The following is a 20,738-nucleotide window of genomic DNA, read 5'->3' as shown; positions in this document are numbered from 1 at the left end:
AGTAATAATAACTGCTGCCTCTGGAGTGTGCAGAGACTAGAGTAAGCACTTTACGTACATCATCAAACTTTAATCTGCAAAACAATCCTTATAAGATAGAGGGAAGGGCATCATCTACTTTTCGTAGATGAGGGAACTGACGGACAGAGAGGTTAGGAAATTAGCTGGAGGTCACATAGCAAGTAATTGGTTCAAACTGAGTCTTAAAGCTGTTGTGACATTATTACATTGCAGTGCAAATGGCTTATATTTTAATGTGTGACGTTTTGAGAAATGGTGGTGTAGGGATGATTGGGAGCTGGTGCAAAAGGATAGACATCTGATAAAATTTGACAGGCTGTTTTTTTATTATTTGGATAAGAATGTTTATTCAAGTGCTATCTCTACCCTATCCCATTGAGTATACTAGATATGTTTGTGTCTGCACATAGGTAACCTTCAAATACACACAGTCCTAAGTGCTTGTGAAGTTTTAAATATATCCAAATAACTTATTTTGGTGGAATTGTGATATGATTAATATTTTCACCAAATTCCTAGAATTCATCCATAAAGTGAAAAGCTAAAGACCAACTCTTCAGACTCCTGGCAAGGGAACTTTTTAAATGTGGACGCCAAAGAGAGCCATATTCTTGGAGGAACTACTCCTTCCTTGTCTATTAGAAATATGCCCAACCTTTAGAACTAGCAGGTGCTGTACATATTATTTTGTTGATAGATTTCTGTTCTGTTACAGAAAAAAGACCAGTATCAGTAATTTTAGGCTTTAACTACAACAAACATGTAAAAATGGTGATTAGGTCTAAGTTAGTAGCTCCCCTTGTCTCAGCACCCATTTGGGGTCACTGTCCTGTGTTTCTCTGTTTAGCAAATCAATTCTCAACTAGATATTATGCTTCAGAAGCAATCTTTAATTCAAATGTACATTCTCCATGATTCAGAACATTCTGAAATGCATCCTAGACATCTGAGTTTTTTGGTTTGTTTTGATTTTTAAGCTCCTGTTTCCGATACAAACTCCAGAAACCACTAAATTAGAATAATCTTGGGAAGAAATGAACTAGAGAGGAGTCTTCTTTTATATACAAAGAAGCAGCACTCAGACTGGAAACTTTGGTCATTTTTTATTCTTCTTTTTCCGTTTTATCACCAAGACCTGAAATTCTCACTCTACAGCTTCTACTCAAGAGGTCTGTGACTGTCCCCTTCTCACAGCCAGTGCCCTGTTTGAACTCTCTACATCCTTCTCTCTGGAGAGCTGATTGTATTAATAATTGCCCTAGTAATGGTCCTTACTCCAAACTCATCTCTACAGTTAATATTTCACTATGCCACTATTAAATTACCTTCTCTTTTCTGAAAAACGTTAACTAGCTCTTATTATCCACAGAATAAATCTCCAAGACCCTTTGTCTAGACTTCTGAGTCCCCAGTAGTTTAGCTGCAGCCTTCCTCCTCCCATCCTCACCTTTTTTACATAGCCTCTCTACAGAATACATGTGCCATATTTTTTATAGTTCCCACACTTCCTCACCTTGATCATAACGTTCCATTCCTAGAATGCTCAGTACTGCTCGTCAAAATCTGACTCATTCTACGAATGATTACCTCCTTCGTGAGGTTCTTCTAAATTGTTTTCCCTCCCAACTCCTCCAAGTCAGATTTAACTATTCTGTTTCTATGCTCAGTAGCTCTTTTGCATTCCAGCCGGAGTTTCTTCCTACTTTGGATATAACCAGTTGTTTGCACGCCTCTTTCAGCCACTAGATATATTGTAGGCTCTTACTAATTTGGAATCCCCTAACAGCAGCAAGCATGGTACTTGTTTGTAGTAGGTATAAATATTTTGCATAATTGAACTAAGCTATTGGTACATAAGATTATGTTTTCCAGTGTGGAGCAACAAAATTTTGTCACCCACTGTTGAAATTGTGTTTATAGATGAAAGGGCCTTAGAGATCATCTAATCATTCTATTAAAAGATAAGGTATATCAAGGCCGAGAAAAGTTAAGGTCTATAACTACTTCATGTACAAGCCAATTCTAAAATTTGATTTTCTGACTACCAGACTAGTACTTTTTTCTAATGTGTTATTTCATATAGAAACAGAGCCATGAAAGTGAATTAAAAAGTACACTGTAAGTAGTATTACTAGCACATTTTCGTAGGTAGGTTTATGTGGGTTCCAAGTCATAGTCCTCTGATACTAAAATAATTTTATAGCACAACCTCTTTGGGGGAAAAGAGTGAATGCGTCTCCCTTCTCTCTCCTCCTTCCTTTGTTTTTATATTCACTCTTTTGTTATTCAACAAATATTTATTGAACATTTGTTACATACTTGTGTTATGGCAAGCATTTGAAATAAAGAGGTGAATAGATGAGACCAAGTTCCTGCCTTTATGGTATTTTTAACAAGGAGAAAATTGTAAGTAATCTGTCAACAAACACCCGTTATTTTTGGGTCATCAGCTTATTATTATTTCATAAAGTCTCGCTCTGTCACCCAGGCTGGAGTACAGTGGCATGATCGTAACTCACTGCAGCCTTGAATTCCTGGGCGCAAGCAATCCTCCTGCCTCAGCCTCCTGAGTAGCTGGGACTATAGGTGTGCACCACCATGCCCAGCTAGTTTTTAATTTTTTTGTTGAAATGAAGTCTCACAATGTTGACCAGGCTGGTCTCTTTAACTCCTGGCCTCAAGCAGTCCTCTTGCCTCATCCTCCCAAAGTGCTGAGCAGCAGCGAGCCACCTTGCCAAGCCTATATTAAATTACTCAGTGATTATATAAACATTTATAATTGTTACTCTTTCCAAACTTATGTGCAAGTGAAAATGAATTCTAGAGATATGTGTCTTAAAGGAGATGCTGGTGAGCTTCTAGAGGTCATGTCGGGAAAGTGGCAGAAGTCACTTAAGTATCTGAATTTAGAATTAGTAATAAATATTTATTAAGCACATCCTATGTCACAAGGACCTAACAGAATAATTTAGCTTAGGTATTTAGTAAACATCAACTTAAAAATTTTTTCAGTTAGCAGTTTAATCTGTAAACTTTTTTTACATCTACTCTATACCAAATATCACTCTAGGTACTGGTGATATAGAAATATGCAAGACTTAGTCCTTATTCTCAAGGATACACCAGTCTAACAAGGGAAAGTAGCAAGTGAACAAGTAAAGTGATGATAATGATAACAGCTGATGCTGACACAGTGCTTACTATGTTCCAAGCATTTTTCCAGGGGCTATTTAACCCTCCAAACAACTTTGTGAGGTGGGTGTTATAATTATTCTCGTTTTATAGATGAAGAAATGGAAACATAAAGAAGTTAAGTGACTTGACACAGGTCACCCAGCTAGTCATAAGTGAATTTTGTTTATTGTTTTTTTGTTTTTTGAGATAGGGTCTTAGGGTGGAGTGCCATGGTGCAATCATGGCTCACTGCAGCCTTGACTTCCTGGGCTCAAGTGATCCTCCCACTTTAGCCTCCCAATTAGTTTGGACCGCAGGTGTGTGCCACCATGCCTGGCGAGTTTGTTTATTTTTTGTAGAGATGGGGTCTCCCGGTGTTGCCCAGGCTGGGCTCACACTCCTGGGCTCAAGTGATCCTCCTGCCTCAGCCTCCCAAAATGCTAGGATTACAGGCATGAAGCACTGCACCCGGCTTGAATTGTTAATAGACTGATGTGCATGGTGATATGGAAGCAGAATTGGAGAGCTCTTAATTCAGTGTGGGAGATTCAAAAAAAGTATTCCAGGCCGGGCGCGGTGGCTCATGTCTGTAATCCCAGCACTTTGGGAGGCTGAGGCAGTCGGATCACGAGGTCAAGAGATCGAGACCACCCTGGCCAACGTGGTGATACTAAAAATACAAAACAAAAACAGCTGGGCAGGGTGGTGCACGCCTGTAGTCCCAGCTACTCGGGAGGCTGAGGCAGGAAAATCGCTTGAACCTGGGAGGTAGAGGTTGCAGTGAGCGCCAAGATCGCGCCACTGCACTCCAGGCTGGTGACAGAGCGAGACTCTTTCTATATAATAATAATAATAATAATGATAATAAACATTTAAAAAGTGTTAAGAAGAAAAAGTATTCCAGAAGGGTGGCACTTGAACTGGTAAATAAAAAGATGAGGTAATCATTATGGTTTTCTGGAGTAGCCAAAAGTTTATGTCTAAGATGGTTTTACATGATTTCTTTCAAATAATGTATTCCTTATGAAAATAAAACCCATTGATTCTGATTTGTATAGATGGTAGGGTGTGTATACTTTCTGTGGGGGAATAAATGTAATTTTTTGGCCCACTGACTTAAAAGATAATTTGAATTAGAATTTGCTTATTTTATTTTTCTTTCAGTTGATAATACTGTAGCACAAAGGGTCTGATGTAGCTTAAAAATGATTTGGTTTAGATAAGCCCGTCATAGATGCCAGCAGGCTGCTTATAGACTGTTTTGTGTTTGTTGGTGCCACTCATTGGAGAAAACCATGTGCAGTATTCCCTAGTTAATCCCCTCAGCATGGCATAGTCTAACAGTTTTAAGTGACCAGATGTTCATCTTGTATCTCGCAGTTGTGATTATTTCTTCCTATTTGTGTGATTTACAGGATTAAAGACAACAACTCCAGGACCAAGCCTTTCACAAGGCTTGTCAGTTGATGAAAAACTAATGCCAAGCGCCCCAGTGAACACTACAACATGCGTAGCTGACACAGAATCAGAGCAAGCAGATACATGGTAAAGCTTCTTTGTCACCAAACTATTGTTATTATTCTATCAATAAATTAATAGTGTATTCAGGAAGTAATACCTTTATCAGGTTGTCTCTTGAGAGAGAAAGCATGGGAGAGTGGGAGCCCCGGGAAAATGATATCTTAGGACAAGGGTCAGCAGGTTTTCTGTAAAGGAGCGGCGAGTAGTTATTTTCGGTTTTGAGGACTGTTGATCTCTGTCCCAGCTCCTCAACTCTGCCATTGTAGCATGAAAGTGGCCATAGATGATATGTGGTCTTTCTCAAGAGACAATACGTAGTCTCTTAAAGACAAGGATACTTTCCAAGAAATGCTTCCTTACACAATTTCGGCATTGTGTGAACATTTAACAGTGTGTTGACATAAACCTATGTTTATGTATATAGAGTACTATATGCCAGGCTATATAGTATAGATAGCCAGGGGTTCCTAATCTCTCAGCCGCAGTGTCAGTCCATGACCTGTTAAGAACCAGGCCACACAGCAGTAGGTGATAAGCGGGCAAGCTAGCAAAACTTCATCTTTATTTACAGCTGCTCGCCATTGCTCGCATTACTGCCTGAGCTCCACCTCCTGTCAGATCAGCGGCAGCATTAGATTCTCATCGGAGCGCAAACGCTATTGTGAGCTGTGCACGTGAGGGATCTAGGTTCTGATGATAATCTAATGGCTGATGATCTGTCACTGTCTCCCATCACCCTCAGATGGGACTGTCTAGTTGCAGGAAAACGAGCTTAAGGCTCGCACTGGTTCTACATTATGGTGAGTGGTATAATTAGTTCATTATATATTACAATATCATAATAATAGAAATAAAGTGCACAATAAATATGCTTGAATTATCCCGAAACTGTTTCCCCCCTCTCCCCACACCGGTAAACCCAGAACCTCACCAGGAAGCTGGTCCTGTTGCCAAAAAGGATGGGAACTGCTGGTATAGCCTATTTCTCCTAGGCTACACATGTATATGGCATGTTACTGTATTGATACTGTAGGCAATTGTAACACAATGGGAAGTATTTGTGTATTTAAACATAGAAAAGGTACAGAAAAAATATTGTATAAAAGATAAAAAATGGTATACCTGTGTAAGAAGACACCGTGAATGGGGCTTGTGGGACTGGAAGCTGTTCTGGGTAAGTCAGTGAGTGAGTGGTAAGTGAATGTGAAGGCCTAGGACATTACTATACATGATCGTTGCCTTATTAGCACTACATTTAGACTACACTAAATTTATATACAAAAAACCTTTCTTCAATAATAAATTAACCTTAGCTTACTGTAACTTGTACTCTGTAAACTTTAATAATACTTAGCTTAAAATACTTAAAATATTGTATAGCTGTGCAAAAATATTTTCTTCATATTATTCATTAAGCTTTTCTGTTTTCAAATTTTTATATTTTGTTTTACTTTTTAAACTTTTTTGTTAAAAACAAAGACATAAACATACATGTTAGCTTAGGCCTGCATGGGGTTAGGATCATCACAATCACTGTCTTCCACCCCCACATCCTGTCCCACTGGAAGGTCTTCAGGGACACTAACATACATGGAGCCGTCATCTCCTATGATAACAATGTCTTCTGGAATCCCTCCTGAAGGGACTGCCTGAGACTGTTTTAAAGTTTTATGTGTGTGTGTGTGTGTGTGTGTGTATATATATATATATAAAAGAAGGAGTGCATTCTAATGATAAAAAGTATAATATAGTAAATACATTAACCAGTAACATAGTCATTTTTTATCATTATCAAGTATTATGTATTGTACCTAATTGTATGTGCTACTGTGCTATACTTTTATATGATTGGCAACATAGGTTTGTTTACACCAACATCACCATAGACACTTAATGGGTTGCACTGTGCTGTCAGTAGGTGATAGCAGTTTTTTATCTTCTTTATAATCTTATGGGACCAGCATCGTATGTTGCAGTCCATTGTTGACAGAAATATCATTATATGGTGTCGGTGACTGTAATTGAAAGTTTTGTGTTCTAATAACTGTGTTTATAAAAATAAGTGGCAGACCAGATTTGGCCTACAGGCTGTAGCTTGGCAACTCCTGTCTTAGGATAGTTTTTTTATTCCTTGCAAATGTACATAGATGACTGGAAAGAGTTGTTCAATTTATTTGTAACTGGTGAGATAAGTTTGAAATACATGTATTTGTATTGTATGATGTTGCCTATATTTGAATATCACTTGTAATTTTGAAGATACTTTATATGTGTCTATCTACCTATTTAAATAGTTAATAGTTGTCCATAAAGATAGTTTTTCTATGGTTCTTTATCTGAAGAGGGGTTTTATTTTGTTTTTTTGAATGGGAGGGGTTAGTGCTTTTATATTATTTGTTATTTTCTGTTTATAACAGTATGTTTTTTTATTTTAAATATTACATAATGAAGTGTTCAATTAAGATACTTAAGATACCACTATATTAAACCATATTTATTTTAATTTTTGCTACACTCATATTGAGGCCAGATTTAACTTTTTCAAGAGAAATTGTTAAGGTTTTGGAAGTTGCTTGAATGACAGCCTGACCTTTTTTTTTTTTTTTTTCCTGTAAAATAAGAATAGCAATGGCAGTGTCTAATTTAACCATACTTTGTAAAAGTAAAAAGTATGTAAAAGTATACTCTGTGCATGTGTGTTTAAAATATTTTTCTGGTAATCTAGAGTTATGTTCTATTCTAGAGCCTACCATCTGACTGAAATATAATCATATCAGTTCATTTACAGTGACCTGAATATCTTATATGTGATTTTATTCTGATTTTCCATTTTTAATAAAAAAGTACTATAATAATATAATAGTAAATAATAATGAAAGTACCATAATAATAGTGATTTTGTGTGGGAATAATTAAAAATTTTTAAACAAAACAGAAATTGCCTAGGATTATTACCTAGTTTAACTTATAATAGGCTATCCTCAGTTGGTATTCTTTGTGTGTTTGTCAGTCGTCTATAGTAGAGCAACAATATGTGCTCTAGGGGGTGAAGAAGAGTAAGGTATCATCCTTTGCCCAGGTAATAAAGGAATTGCTTTCCTGGGATGGTAAAATATATTCAGTGTATTTTTGTCTAAAAATTATCTTTTAAAATTATATTACATTAGAACTATTTAACGATCTTTGTTTCTATATTAAAGTTGCTGTAAACTAGATTGTTTACCTTGCATTCATTTCTTTTTCTACAGGGATTTGAGTGAAAGGCCGAAAGAAATCAAAGTCTCCAAAATGGAACAAAAAATCAGAATGCTTTCACAAGACACACCCACTATAAAGGAGTCCTGCAAAACAAGCTCCAATAATAATAGTATGATATCAAATACTTTAGCTAAGATGAGAATCCCAAACTATCAGCTTTCACCAACTAAATTGCCAAGTATAAATAAAAGTAAAGATAGGGCTTCTCAGCAGCAGCAGACCAACTCCATCAGAAACTACTTTCAGCCGTCTACCAAAAAAAGGTCTGTTTTTGATAACTTCTCTCATGTCTCTGGAAAAAAAATATGAAAGTTTTTTTATCCTGTTGTAGAATGGTATTGTCTTTAGTCTGTGCTGATTAAGTATGCTTCTTCTGCTGCGGCTTTTTGACCCCTTTCCCTCTCAGAAATGTCCCTCATCTCCTTCACTAGAGCCACTAGACAGATTCTCCTTTATCTCCTTCTATGCATATACTTACGTGTTGTTTTCCTTGCCGCAATTCTCTTCAATAAGAACTAAGCTCCCATCTCAGTTCTAAAATCACATTTCTGCTGGTTTTCCTTGAGAACCGCTCTCACTCCCTCTAATACCATATTCCATCAATTACTTTCTCAATTTCCATATTTTGAATATATTGATCATCCTAGATTTTTTTCTTCTGTTTTCAGAAGTTCAATCTCACCTTTATTTTTGAAAACCTTCTCTTGACCTGGTTTCTTCCTCTAGCTACTACTGCCTTTTGTCTTAAACCGTCCCTGTTAAGCTTCTCAGAAAAGATGATGTTATTTCTCCCATTTCTGTATGAACTTTGGAGGACTTCTTTTCTTCCCCCTACTGCTCTTTATACTCTACCTTCAGGTTTTGAGACTTTATTACTGACAATCATCATATTTGGCCCTAACTTTTCCTTTAAGCTTTACTTCTTTTCCACAGGGGTTTCATGCTGTTTCCCCAGTAATAGACCTAAAAACTTTTTCTGTCCTCTCACCCAGTGTGATTTTTTTTAGTAAAATAGCTTACATTGTTACAATTTTTGACTCTTTGTCCTCTGGCTCCTGAAATCAGTGTTTTTGATGGTTATTTTCAGTGTCTATCAATCCCTCCATTTCCATCTATTGCCAGGTTCAAATTCTGACCACCTAAATTATTACAAAAACCTCTTGATTGGTTGGTTTGTCCGGTACCTTGGCATTAAATTAGTGTTAATAGAACATTGGGTTGACTATTCTAGTTCAACATGAATCCAATAAACTCCTGGAGAACAGAGTCCCAGGTCTTTGTGTCCTCTATGGGCTTAGTGCACTTTGCATAAAGAGTTTGGTATTTATTGAATGAATGATACAGTATTGTATAGGAAACTTTTAGTGATACATTCACATAGCATTTGCAGTATACAGTCAGTACCGTATTGTAGATTTAGTCACTCCGACTTACTATCTTAAATCCGTCTCTCATTAACCCATCAGGTTATATTCCCAGGGTAATTTTCCCTGCCCACAACCTTACTACATTATAAAGTAAGCTGCTGTTTCCTGGCAACATGTTCTTTGTATTTTTATATTTTTCTACCTTTTCCTGTAATTATCAACTAATGCAACTTAAGCAGAGAAGATAGCGATCACCATACTGCTTTAGCCACAGGGTCCATCAGTTCTATCAAAACAGCAGAAATGTGAGTTCTGCACTGTTTTCAAAGGTCTATTTGTTGATTTCCAGTAATAGTGTTAATTAATAAAATCAAGAGTACATTGTGAACTAAATGGAGGGAGTGATGAATTTTGCCAAACTAAAAGATTACTTAGCTGTGTTCATTTTCTTGTTTTGTTTTCTTCTTTTTTTTTTTTAAATCTAAGGGAAAGGGATGAAGAAAATCAAGAAATGTCTTCATGCAAATCAGCAAGAATAGAAATGTCTTGTTCTGTTTTAGAACAAACACAACCTGCTACACCCTCATTATGGCAAAATAAGGAGCAGCATCTATCTCAGAATGAGCCTGTGGACACAAACTCAGATGATAACTTATTTACAGATACAGATTTAAAATCCAGTGTGAAAAATTCTGCCAGTAAATCTCATGCTTCAGAAAAGCTAAGATCAAATAAAAAAAGAGAAATGGATGATGTGGCCATAGAAGATGAAGTATTGGAACAGTTATTCAAGGACACAAAACCAGAATTAGAAACTGGTGTGAAAGTTCAAAAACAAGAGGAAGATGTCAATATTAGAAAAAGGCCAAGGATGGATATAGAAACAAATGATACTTTCAGTGATGAAGCAGTACCAGAAAGTAGCAAAATATCTGTAAGTAACATTTTAAATGAGAGGTATAGTACATAGAAGCTTAGAATGTTAAAAGGTACTTTTGATTTTGTATTGACAGTATGAGCATCCATTAATGTTTTTAACACTCAGTACTATAGGAATTTGTAGGTTGATAAGGTGAATGGTAAATGTTAAAAGTACAGTGATTCTTCAGTAGTGTAAAATAAATGACCACAAATTAAACTTTCATATAAGATTGTTTTAATAGATTTCCAAATTAGGCTGTACTATTATAAAAGACATTTGGCTGTGATGATAAGTGTAGGAGATGGTTCAGTATAAGAAACAGGCACAGAAAGATGAAGTTAGTAAAACTAAGTATCTACTCAATAAATTTTTAGGATATGACATCACTAGGAATTTGCATTTTCATTTAGGTTTTTTAATATCCTTGTCTATTTTCATGAATGTTGATAATTTGTCTTACCTATTTTGATCTATGAAAACACCTCAGATTATTTTCTTTTTTATATACATCAGTAAGTTGATCTGGCTATAGATTTGGTAGCTCTTTAGATGAGAGCACAGACCTGATGAAGTAAAATTTTAATATTCTGATCTCCAACATGGTTTCATTAGCTCCACTCATTCATGGCTGTGGTAATCCTCTCCTATAACACCTGCACAATAAGGATAGGAATAGGTGAAAGGATAGGATTAAGTGAATGGAAGTTATAGTTTATTAGCTAAGCAGTTGAGAACCTAGAGTTTATCAAGGACCTTATAAATCTATAACTACTCCTCAAAAAACAGAACGTTATGTCCTATTTGGCCTGTATATTGTTATCTTCATATAGGCAAGGGTATCCCCATTATTTGTTACTTCTTCTAGTGATCCTAAATGCCCTTCTGTGGACCAGCTGCATTGGAGTCAGCTAATAAGCTTTTTGAAAATATAGATTCCCGGGCCAGAGCCCCAGAGATTTTCATTCAGTATATCTGATTTTCCTTCCCAGGATAAGTTCCCTCATTGTGTTAGCTAAGAATTCCTTTGATATTTTTAAAAATTCTAAAATCAGTGGCTTCCATGAGATAGAATCTTTTTTCCCCTATAAAAGTAGCCTGGAAGTAGATTATCAGAGCTGCTTTCCATGGTATTAATTTACTAGGTGTCTGTCTTTCTGCTCTTTGAGAGGATACCTCCAGCCATCAAGTCTACTTTCCAGGGAGGAAGAATGTGATGATGAGGGGACAGGGTAAAGGCCTTTCCAGCTGAATTCTTACCTGTTTTCTAAGGAGCTTTCTCAGAAACCCAACTTAATAACTTTTGTTTTTGGCCAGAATTGGATATAATTTAGCCACTCTCTATCCTCAGTCTAGAAGAGTCTGGAAATGTTTTAAACTTGGCACATTGCTGTCCCTGATAAAGAGTTGTATTTAAGGAACAAAGAGAGAATGAATGTTGAATTACCAGATTCCATTTTGCAGCCAGAGTGAGAACTTCGGAGACAGAGGGTTTTTATTTTTTTTTATTGTGAAGGATTTAAGACTACTTTCATTTCACAGAAGCACTAAGTGAAACAAGAGATTTATATATTCTATAAGTCACTTCTGTATCAATTTCTACTATGGTGGAGAGCTAGGTAAATTAGTTTAATGTGACATTTGTTGAAATACAAGACATTATTTGCTAAGTTTAATATATTTGCATATGTTTGTAAAGCTATCTTTATTCTGTTGCATTATGGATTTACATTATTACTTTAGTTCCAGACTGTTTCAGAATCTGTATTCAGTTACTTAATATTACAGGTAAGTGTTTAGAAAGTTAGGCACTTTTTACATTACTTTGGCCACAGCTTTGGAAATGCATTTCCCTTGCTGTGCTCTTTTCTCCTCTGATTTTCTCTGACATGTTCTTACTTTCTTCAGTCTTCTTGTCCTAGTACGTACTTTAATCTTTTTTTGTTTTTTGAGATGGGGTCTCATTCTGTTGCCCAGACTGGAGTGCAGTGGCGTGATCTCCGCTCACTGCAAGCTCCGCCTCCCGGGTTCATGCCATTCTCCTGTCTCAGCCTCCCTAGTAGCTGGGAGTACAGGTGCCTGCCACCACGCCTGGCTAATTTTTTGTATTTTTAGTAAAGACAGTATTTCACCATGTTAGCCAGGATGGTCTCAGTCTCCTGACCGTGATCCGCCCGCCTTGTCCTCCCAAAGTGACTTTAATCTTTTTTTAAGTAGCTCCCCCCACCCCCCTTTTTTTCCCTTAAATTCCATCCCAGATTAGTCCACTGCTACGGTGGCCACAAATCTGTCTGGAGATGGTTGTGGTTTTAGTTTGTAACAGCTCTCTTTGGCTCATCCTGGATGACTGCTAATGAATTTTCCTGAAGACCTATTTTCACTGCACATTCTCCCAGGGCTTATGTCACTCAGGGCACTGGGCGTTAGAGCACTGACGGGGAAACACAAGAACTGAGCACTGTACACCCTTGACATGGGAGCCATCAGACAGTCTTTCATAGACCAGAACTTTCATTTAATATGTAAGGTTTATATGAGGTATAATGATATCAGGAAATGTAATTATTTTATTTTGCCCTGTGATCCTATAGCATAATTCCACTTTTCCTTTATTTTACTGTTTCAGAATTCGTGACATTCTAAATGAAAATTACAGTACAAAATATGTTGTAGTAGGCTTTTGGAGAGAGAATAGCAGTTTAATTGCAGTATCTGTGATTGAGATACAGTTGGCCGTCTGTATCCATGGGTCCCACATCCTCTGATTTTATCAGCATGTGATTGAAAGTATTTGGGAAAGAAAATGCATCTGTACATGTACAAACTTTTTAAAAATTATTATTTCCTACCTAACAACTATTTACATAGCACTTACATTGTATTAGGTATTATAAGTATTCTAGAGATGATTTAAAGTATATGAGAGGATGTGCCTATGTTATATGCAAAATTTATGCTATTTTTTATCAGGGACTTGAGCATCCATGGATTTTGGTGTCCATGGGAAGTCATGGAACCAATTCCCCAGGGATACCATGGGATTGACTACTACAGGTTAAATCACTGTATTCTAGCACTATAATATTTTTAGTAAGAATCTGTAATAGGTACAAAAGTGTTTCTGTTTTCAATGTAAGGTTATTTTTAGAAACTGTTTATTTTGAGATAATTGTTCACATGCAGTGAACCCTTTACCTAATTTCCCCTGATTGTTACAGCTTGCATAACTATAGCACAGTATCACAACCAGGAAATTGACATTGATAAAATCCATCAACCTTACTCAATGTGGGTTTGTTTTAAATTATTTTATTTTTGTTATTTTAAGAATTTGTCTGAAAGTCCTTGTTAATCTCATGGATTAAAGGAATTGGTGCTTAATTTTTTTAGCTGCAGAAGTGACTGTCAAGAGAAAAATACTTCTTAATCCTTTAATTTAATTTTTTTGCAACTTTTTGAAGGCAAAAATTGTGATACTTCTCTTTGGTGTTGGAATCCTTAGCTATATTTCAGAAAGGCACTTTCCAAAAGATGTTGATGGTAGAACTGTCATTTCTGTTTTTGGATCTAAATTTAGATTATAGCATGTCTGTAAGATTTCCTATCAGCTGAAATGGAAAATTATTAGCTTAATATTCCTGCTAGGATTTTATCCTTATATGAATGATAGCTATGCATAGATAGCTGTGTCTTGGCCTTACTTTCAGTTTCACAGTCTCCATAAAATGCAAAACTGACTCAAGATCCTTAACATACTTCTTAACAGCATCCCCTGTATCTATAGTATATTTCTCTTCACTTCATTCCACCCTCCTATCTCAAGTTAAGCATTTTTATTTAGCGTTTTTTCAATACTCATTAGTAAATTCTTAAAACTATAGCATTTTCCAGTATCCTGTAGTAATAGCTACCACTTATTGGATACCTTTATTATATTTACAGCAACCCTACAATGCAGTAGTTAAACACACCTATTAAACACGTGTGGAAACTGACAGTGGGAGTTATTAAGTAACTTGCCAAGGTCACATAGCTAGGTTTGACAACTGGGACTTAAACACAGATCTGCCATGCTCTTTTGACTGTTCTTTTGTCAGCTTTCACTGTGTAATTCACTGAGTTATTCCATGATTGTAGGCATTGGGCATCTACCATGAAAGGCAGTTTGAGAAGAGAAGTTTGATAGGCATTGAGGTAGAATCCCCAAGACTTGGTGATTTGCTTATATGGGAAATAAATAGATAGGAAAGGATAAAAGATAATTTCCAAGCTTATAGTCTGAGTATCTAGGTAGGTTTTATGATTCTCTGAGTTGGAAAATCAAAACTTCAGGAGGAAGAGCAACTTTGAGAGAGTAGGGCAGGATGGGGAAAAGGTGCGTAAAGGGAGTTTGTATTCATGTATAAAGGGAGTAAAATGTTCTGATTGTGTTAACAACTTTCTGTAAATTTTATGTGAAAGTACTCAGCCTAAGTAAAATGGCACGTGATAGGCCTGGAACATACATTTAATCCTATTGATTAAAATATCCTCTTTACTCTGTAGGCAAGCACAAAGTACATTTGTTTTTCTGCCCTTTCCAACTTCCTTTTTAAAACTTTCATGACTTACTGCTGTATTACTGAAAATGTGATGTAAAATGTTAGGTCCCCCACTTTGCATCCAAGAGAATTGTATCTCAAGTTAAGCATTTTTCATTACCCATTTATGTAATATTGTTTCGTCCAGAACATGATCCAGACATGTTAATGTGAAAGGTACTGTGACTATATGCAAGGCAGTCCACTTTTATTCCAGACAAATATCTTAAACAGTTAAAGTACCTGTTTCTTCTTTAAGTGTGATTTAAGACACTATTGTAAACTTGAATTCTTTTAAAATGTTTCTTTTTTGATTATAAAAGTAATACACGATCATACAGACATGTATAAAATAAAACAAACTGACAGTTTGTTGATAATCCTACCATCTACAGACAACCATGGTTAATATTTTAGTATTTTCTCTTTACATTATATTTTGCAGACTATTAGTGAAATTTTGTAGTCATTTTTAATTTACTTATAATCATTTTCCCATACTGTTAAATATTCTCTAAGCATGTGATTTATGTGGCTTTAGATTGCTTCCAATTCTTTGCCCTGATACTACAGTATCTCTTTCAACATATATTTTCATCTCATAATTTCTTTTGGAAAGCAGTTGAAAGCCAAATGCCTGGTTATACATAACATGAATATCTCTTAAGTTTTTAGAAAGGAACCATTTAACACTTCATCTTATTCAAAAGGTCAAGAAGTGATATAAAGGTACAATTTTATAACTCCTATGAACAGTATTTTTTATTTTATTTCTTTAGCAAGAAAATGAAATTGGGAAGAAACGTGAACTCAAGGAAGGATCACTATGGTCAACTAAAGAAGAAATATCTGTGAGAAACGTTTTATTAATTTTTTACAGATTTGGCTTACAGAGACTGTCATCTCATCAGTTGTTGTCATTTTACATTCTTTGGATTATTTCTCTTTCTTAATTTTGGCATACTTCATGATTGTGCCTGGAAATGGATCGATCATATTATTATTTCTTTCATTTATTTATTTATGTTTATTTATTTTGAGATAGAATTTTGCTCTTGTGGCCCAGGCTAGAGTGCAAAGGTGTTATCTCAGCTAACTGCAACCTCTACCTCCTGGGTTCAAGCTATTCTACTTCAGCCTCCCAAGTAGCTAGGACTGCAGGCATGTGCTACCAGGCCCGGCTTATTTTGTACTTTTAGTAGAAATGGGGTTTCTCCATGTTGGTCAGGCTGGTCTCGAACTCCCGACCTCAGGTGATCCGCCTGCCTTGGCCTCTCAAAGTGCTGAGATTACAGGCGTGAACCACTGTGCCCGGCCTGGATCGATTATATTATAACCATGATGCAGTGAAGAGTATAGAGAGAAGCCAGGGTATAATTAATTCCCTGCCTTCTACTCCTTAGTTATGTGGCCTTGAACAAGTCATTTTCACATTTAAGAACCTCAAATACTCTATAAAATGAGGTTGATGCTTTTCTAGCAGGATTTATATCAGATAGAGTGATGGGTGGGAAATATTTCTAAAAGTTTAGGCTGTTCTTAATAATGTGCTGTTTACATTCTGTCACTATCAGATGAACCTTTTCTTCTGACTTTCCCCATTTTTTTTTCCTTTTTGACTGCTTTTATCTTAGACCTATTAGCAACTTGCATATTAATTACATAGTTACAGCAGTTAAAAGAACTAAGATGTCAGCCTTAAGCAGCTGTAACAATGTTGATGTGTAACTGACTAGTTAATAGTAAATGACATGAAGCCAAGAATCTCATCCAGCAATTGAAGGATAACAGGAAGGACTCTTTAGGCGAATTTAACAGCCATTAATCTTGAATTAAAAATGGCTTGTCAGTTAATGAGATAGTATGTCCAGAATTAATGATTGACTTTTTTGAGATATTAAGAGTAATAAAAAATACAAACTATTGACAATCCCAAAAGTTTAAGAAAAGTAGATGAGGATCTGTAGAACAGGGTATTTTATAATCTCAGTGTACAATTTTAATGAAAAGCAGACAATGCTGAGATTTTATGTCAATAAAATATATATCTGGAGGTAAATTATTTACTGAGATGATATTTATTAGAATAACTACTAGGTTAAAAATACTTCACAGTTTTTAGCCTTCTATCACAGATGAGTATAAATGTTTCCAAAGTTAGAGAGCATTTGAGTAATTTTCTGATTTTGAATTAGATATGATTTGATTCCAAATACAAATTCAGGTATGAGAAATAAAACATTTTTACTAATTTTTTCAGGTATTTGAACTTTTTTCTATAGATTCCCAAATGACAAGTGACTTTTCTTTGTTATTGCTTCTCTTTCTTACCTATCCATCTTAACCCCATCTAAGAACAATGACAAACTTCAGGATGATAGTGAGATGCTTCCAAGAAAGTTGTTATTGACTGAATTTAGATCACTGGTGATTGAAAACTCTACTTCCAGAAATCCATCTGGCATAAATGATTATGGTCAACTTAACAATTTCAAGAAATTCAAAAAGGTAGGTATTTCAACTGTATCACAACAGGTCAGTGTTTGAAATGTTTTTAGAGATACCAATGATGCTAAACGAAAATAAAAGCAGTTTATGTTGAAAACTGATATTATTTCTTCTGCTTAAAATGCTTGAAAAAATTCTTCTAGGAAGGACATGAACTTACAGTTAATGAATATATTGGACACCTAGAATGAAATAGATTTCATCAAGATTGAATTCTTTACAAGTTGCTGTTTACCTGGTTTTCTCTACCGTAAGCAGAAAGTTTTTGTTGATAATCACAGGATCTTCTCTGTTAGTCTAATATTGGTCTACAACTACCCTAAGAGGGTTCTTTAGCTCAGGACTTTATGAAGATTAAAATGTATTTAAAATAACTGAACATATTTAATAATTCAAACTATAGTCTATATTTACGTATAAAACACAATATAAATATGTATGCTGAGTATGATCATCAGACCTGAGTTTCTGCTCATTAAGGAACTGATACTTATTTTTTCGGTAATGGTTAAAAAAAGACTTCTATCCAGTAGGTATTCTTTTGTTGTCTTACATTTGCTTCTTGCTCCAGACCTACTTCTGACTGCTAACCTTTACTTATCCATTTGATCAGAGTACAGTAATTACTCAAAAGTAATTTTTGTGGAAAACTGCTTTCCTCTGTAACATGATCTTGTCATGACTGTGAGGTAGTAGAGGTTTTTCTCTCTACTGTGAGCATTTACTATTAACATTTCACAGTTAAATTAGTTCTACCTACTATAATAGTATCTAAAGGGTTCTGAACTCCATTCGATGGGAAGAATCTCTTCTACTTAGAGCAGAAAATGGAAATATCTTCCAGTTAAATGGCACCACGATAGCTTTTTGTTTAATACCCACTTTTTCTCACCCTGTATCTGAGGTTCATGAATAGCACAAAGGCATTCTTACTACATGGTTACTTCATGTTTAATATTGTGTTACAAGATCTCATAAAATTCAAAATACTTTTTTTATAGTTTTACAAAGAAACAGCAGTAATGTTTACTATTGGCACAGAGTGGTGTATTAACAATTGAAGAAGTATGAAGTGATATAAATTTCTGGAAAGTGGTTTGGAAATACTTAAAATGCTTAAAAATACTGCTATCCTTAACCAAGTAATCTGTTCTGAAACTATAGAAGAAATCCAATTCAAAATTTCTACAGGAGGATGTTTAACTGGATTGATATTAATGCAGGAATTTGTCTGAGTTTTTTGTATCTCCGAGTCATGCTGGGCCTGGTGGCTCACACTTGTAATGCCAGCACTTTGGGAGGCCAAGGCAGGTGGATGACTTGAGCCCAGGAGTTTGAGACCAGCCTGGGCAATATGGTGAAACCCTCTCTCTACAAAAAAATATAAAAATTAGCTAGGTGTGGTGACGTCTGCCTGTAGTCCCAGGTACTCAGGAGGCTGAAGTCGGAGGATCGTTTGAGCCCAAGAGGCAGAGGTTGCAGTGAGCCAAGATTACACCACTGTGCTGGGCCAGGTATCAGAGCCCCAGCACTGGGAAGTGGTCAACTCATGGGTTGGTAAAAAGAATTTACCGACAACAGTATAGATTTGAAAAAGGAAAGTTTATTAGAAAGGAAGAACACTGCAGAAGAATACAGAGCAGCGCCTCAGCGAGAGGACTGAGCACACCATGGTGGATTGTCCTTAGGAGCATTTATGGACCTTAAGGTGGGAGTTTGGGATTGTAAAATGAGTTTCAGCATGGCATTCCAGAGATGTATAAAAATTTTAGTTACTTATAAAAGTTGAAAGAGGCCTGGAATCAGAAGCTGACTTTAGATACTGGGGAAGTTTGATTACTTCTAAATTCCCCACATAAGGAGTTTTGCCTCCGGTTAGCTTGTTTGATGGTCACCAGTTGGTCTTTGCTCCCTTCTAAATTGCTCAGAGAAGTTTTGTCTCTGGGGCCTTTTCAATGGTCACCAGGTGATTTTCTCTCTCCTCAGACTGCACTCTCCAGCCTAGATGACAGAGTGAGACCCTGTCTCAAACAACCCTCCCAATCAATGATATGGTGCTTTTTAAACTTTTAAAATACTGCTTAGGGGTGAAAAGAAATTTAAAATTCTCTTTCTACTTCATATGTTGGAATTTTAAAAGCATGTTACAAATATTAAGGAACTGTTACTATTAACAGTGGTATTAACTAATAAGTATTAACAATGATCTTGATAGGCATTTTCACATGGAATTTGCGTTTCTTAAAGCACCTTTTTACTTGTAAACAATTAAAATATCAATTGAAAGTGTAAATTGTTGGCATCCCCAACATCTCCTGCTAGGACTCAGTGAACTGGAAAGTTTTGAAAAAGATTTAAATTTTCATCAATATTAGAAAGAGCTTAAGCTTTGAAGTCGTTAGAACAAAATACAGTAGTGCTGTAAATTGTAGTGTTTGTGTTCATCTCGAGTTGCTTTCATTGTTAAATGATAAGGTAAGGCCATTTTAAAATAAAAACTGGAAATTAAAAGTGTTAACTTATTTTTAATACATAAATCCCATGACATGTCCAGATCTGTATATAGTAATAACTATAAAAGATAAGGGCGAAAACAGATGGGTTTAGAACAGAGTTATTGCTCTCTAACTTTTATTTGTAGAATATAAACGTCTTTGGCACTTATGCGTGATTTACCATCTTTGCTTTTTAATCTTTTTTTTAAAATGGTCATCTTTGTTGTTAATATGTTTTATCGTACTACTTTTATTATTCAATAGGTCACATATCCTGGAGCAGGAAAACTTCCACACATCATTGGAGGATCAGATCTAATACCTCATCATGCTCGAAAGAATACAGAACTAGAAGAGTGGCTAAGGCAGGAAATGGAGGTTAGTAGGAAGTGAGGCCCAGAAACTTGTTTAAATTGCACTTTGGTCCCTTATGGTGGCCTTCAAGCAAATTCTTCTTAAAACCAAATTAAAATAAGTGACATAAAGTCATTCATTCAGGAAAATTCCTGAGTTACACAGCATTAATCTATACCCTTCTGTAATGCTGCTTTAAAGGAATACTAAATTTACTTTTGTTTAAAAAAAAAAAAAAGTGAGACCTAAGAAATTCAGTTCACATCCTAATGAAAAGGGGGAGATAAAAGCCACAAAAATTTAAGGAAAACTAAAAGAATGTGGAGGATATTACAAATATATCACTTAAATAGTATGTCAAGGGACTGGCCTTTTTAAATCGGAGATTCTGTTTTAACAATTCTGAAAATTTCTCATTCGTTTTCTTGAATATTAGTTACCTTTTTGCTGTTTTCCTCGTTATCTCCTTCTGGAATTCGAATTTAATGTTAGTTAAATTTTCTTTTCCATTTGCCTTTCCTGTGTGTTTCATGTCTTTGTT

The 20,738-nt window shown here is 35.7% G+C and overlaps 1 protein-coding gene across 2 annotated transcripts in view; it reads left to right on the top strand.

Annotated features, from left to right (window-relative positions):
- Nucleotides 1-20,738, top strand: part of NBN (nibrin) — a 49,521-nt gene that overhangs the window by 21,505 nt on the left and 7,278 nt on the right. For both annotated transcript variants that reach the window (XM_077942307.1, NM_001265739.1), the window contains 6 exons: nucleotides 4,611-4,740; nucleotides 7,965-8,237; nucleotides 9,828-10,275; nucleotides 15,620-15,691; nucleotides 17,196-17,348; nucleotides 20,108-20,221. In XM_077942307.1, coding sequence (XP_077798433.1) covers nucleotides 4,611-4,740; nucleotides 7,965-8,237; nucleotides 9,828-10,275; nucleotides 15,620-15,691; nucleotides 17,196-17,348; nucleotides 20,108-20,221 — 1,190 coding nt within the window. The remainder of the gene's footprint in view (nucleotides 1-4,610; nucleotides 4,741-7,964; nucleotides 8,238-9,827; nucleotides 10,276-15,619; nucleotides 15,692-17,195; nucleotides 17,349-20,107; nucleotides 20,222-20,738) is intronic.

The sequence above is a fragment of the Macaca mulatta genome, chromosome 8, assembly GCF_049350105.2.
Source record: "Macaca mulatta isolate MMU2019108-1 chromosome 8, T2T-MMU8v2.0, whole genome shotgun sequence".
In the NCBI taxonomy this organism is placed as follows: Eukaryota; Metazoa; Chordata; class Mammalia; order Primates; family Cercopithecidae; genus Macaca; species Macaca mulatta.
This window is presented reverse-complemented; position numbering and strand designations above follow the sequence as displayed.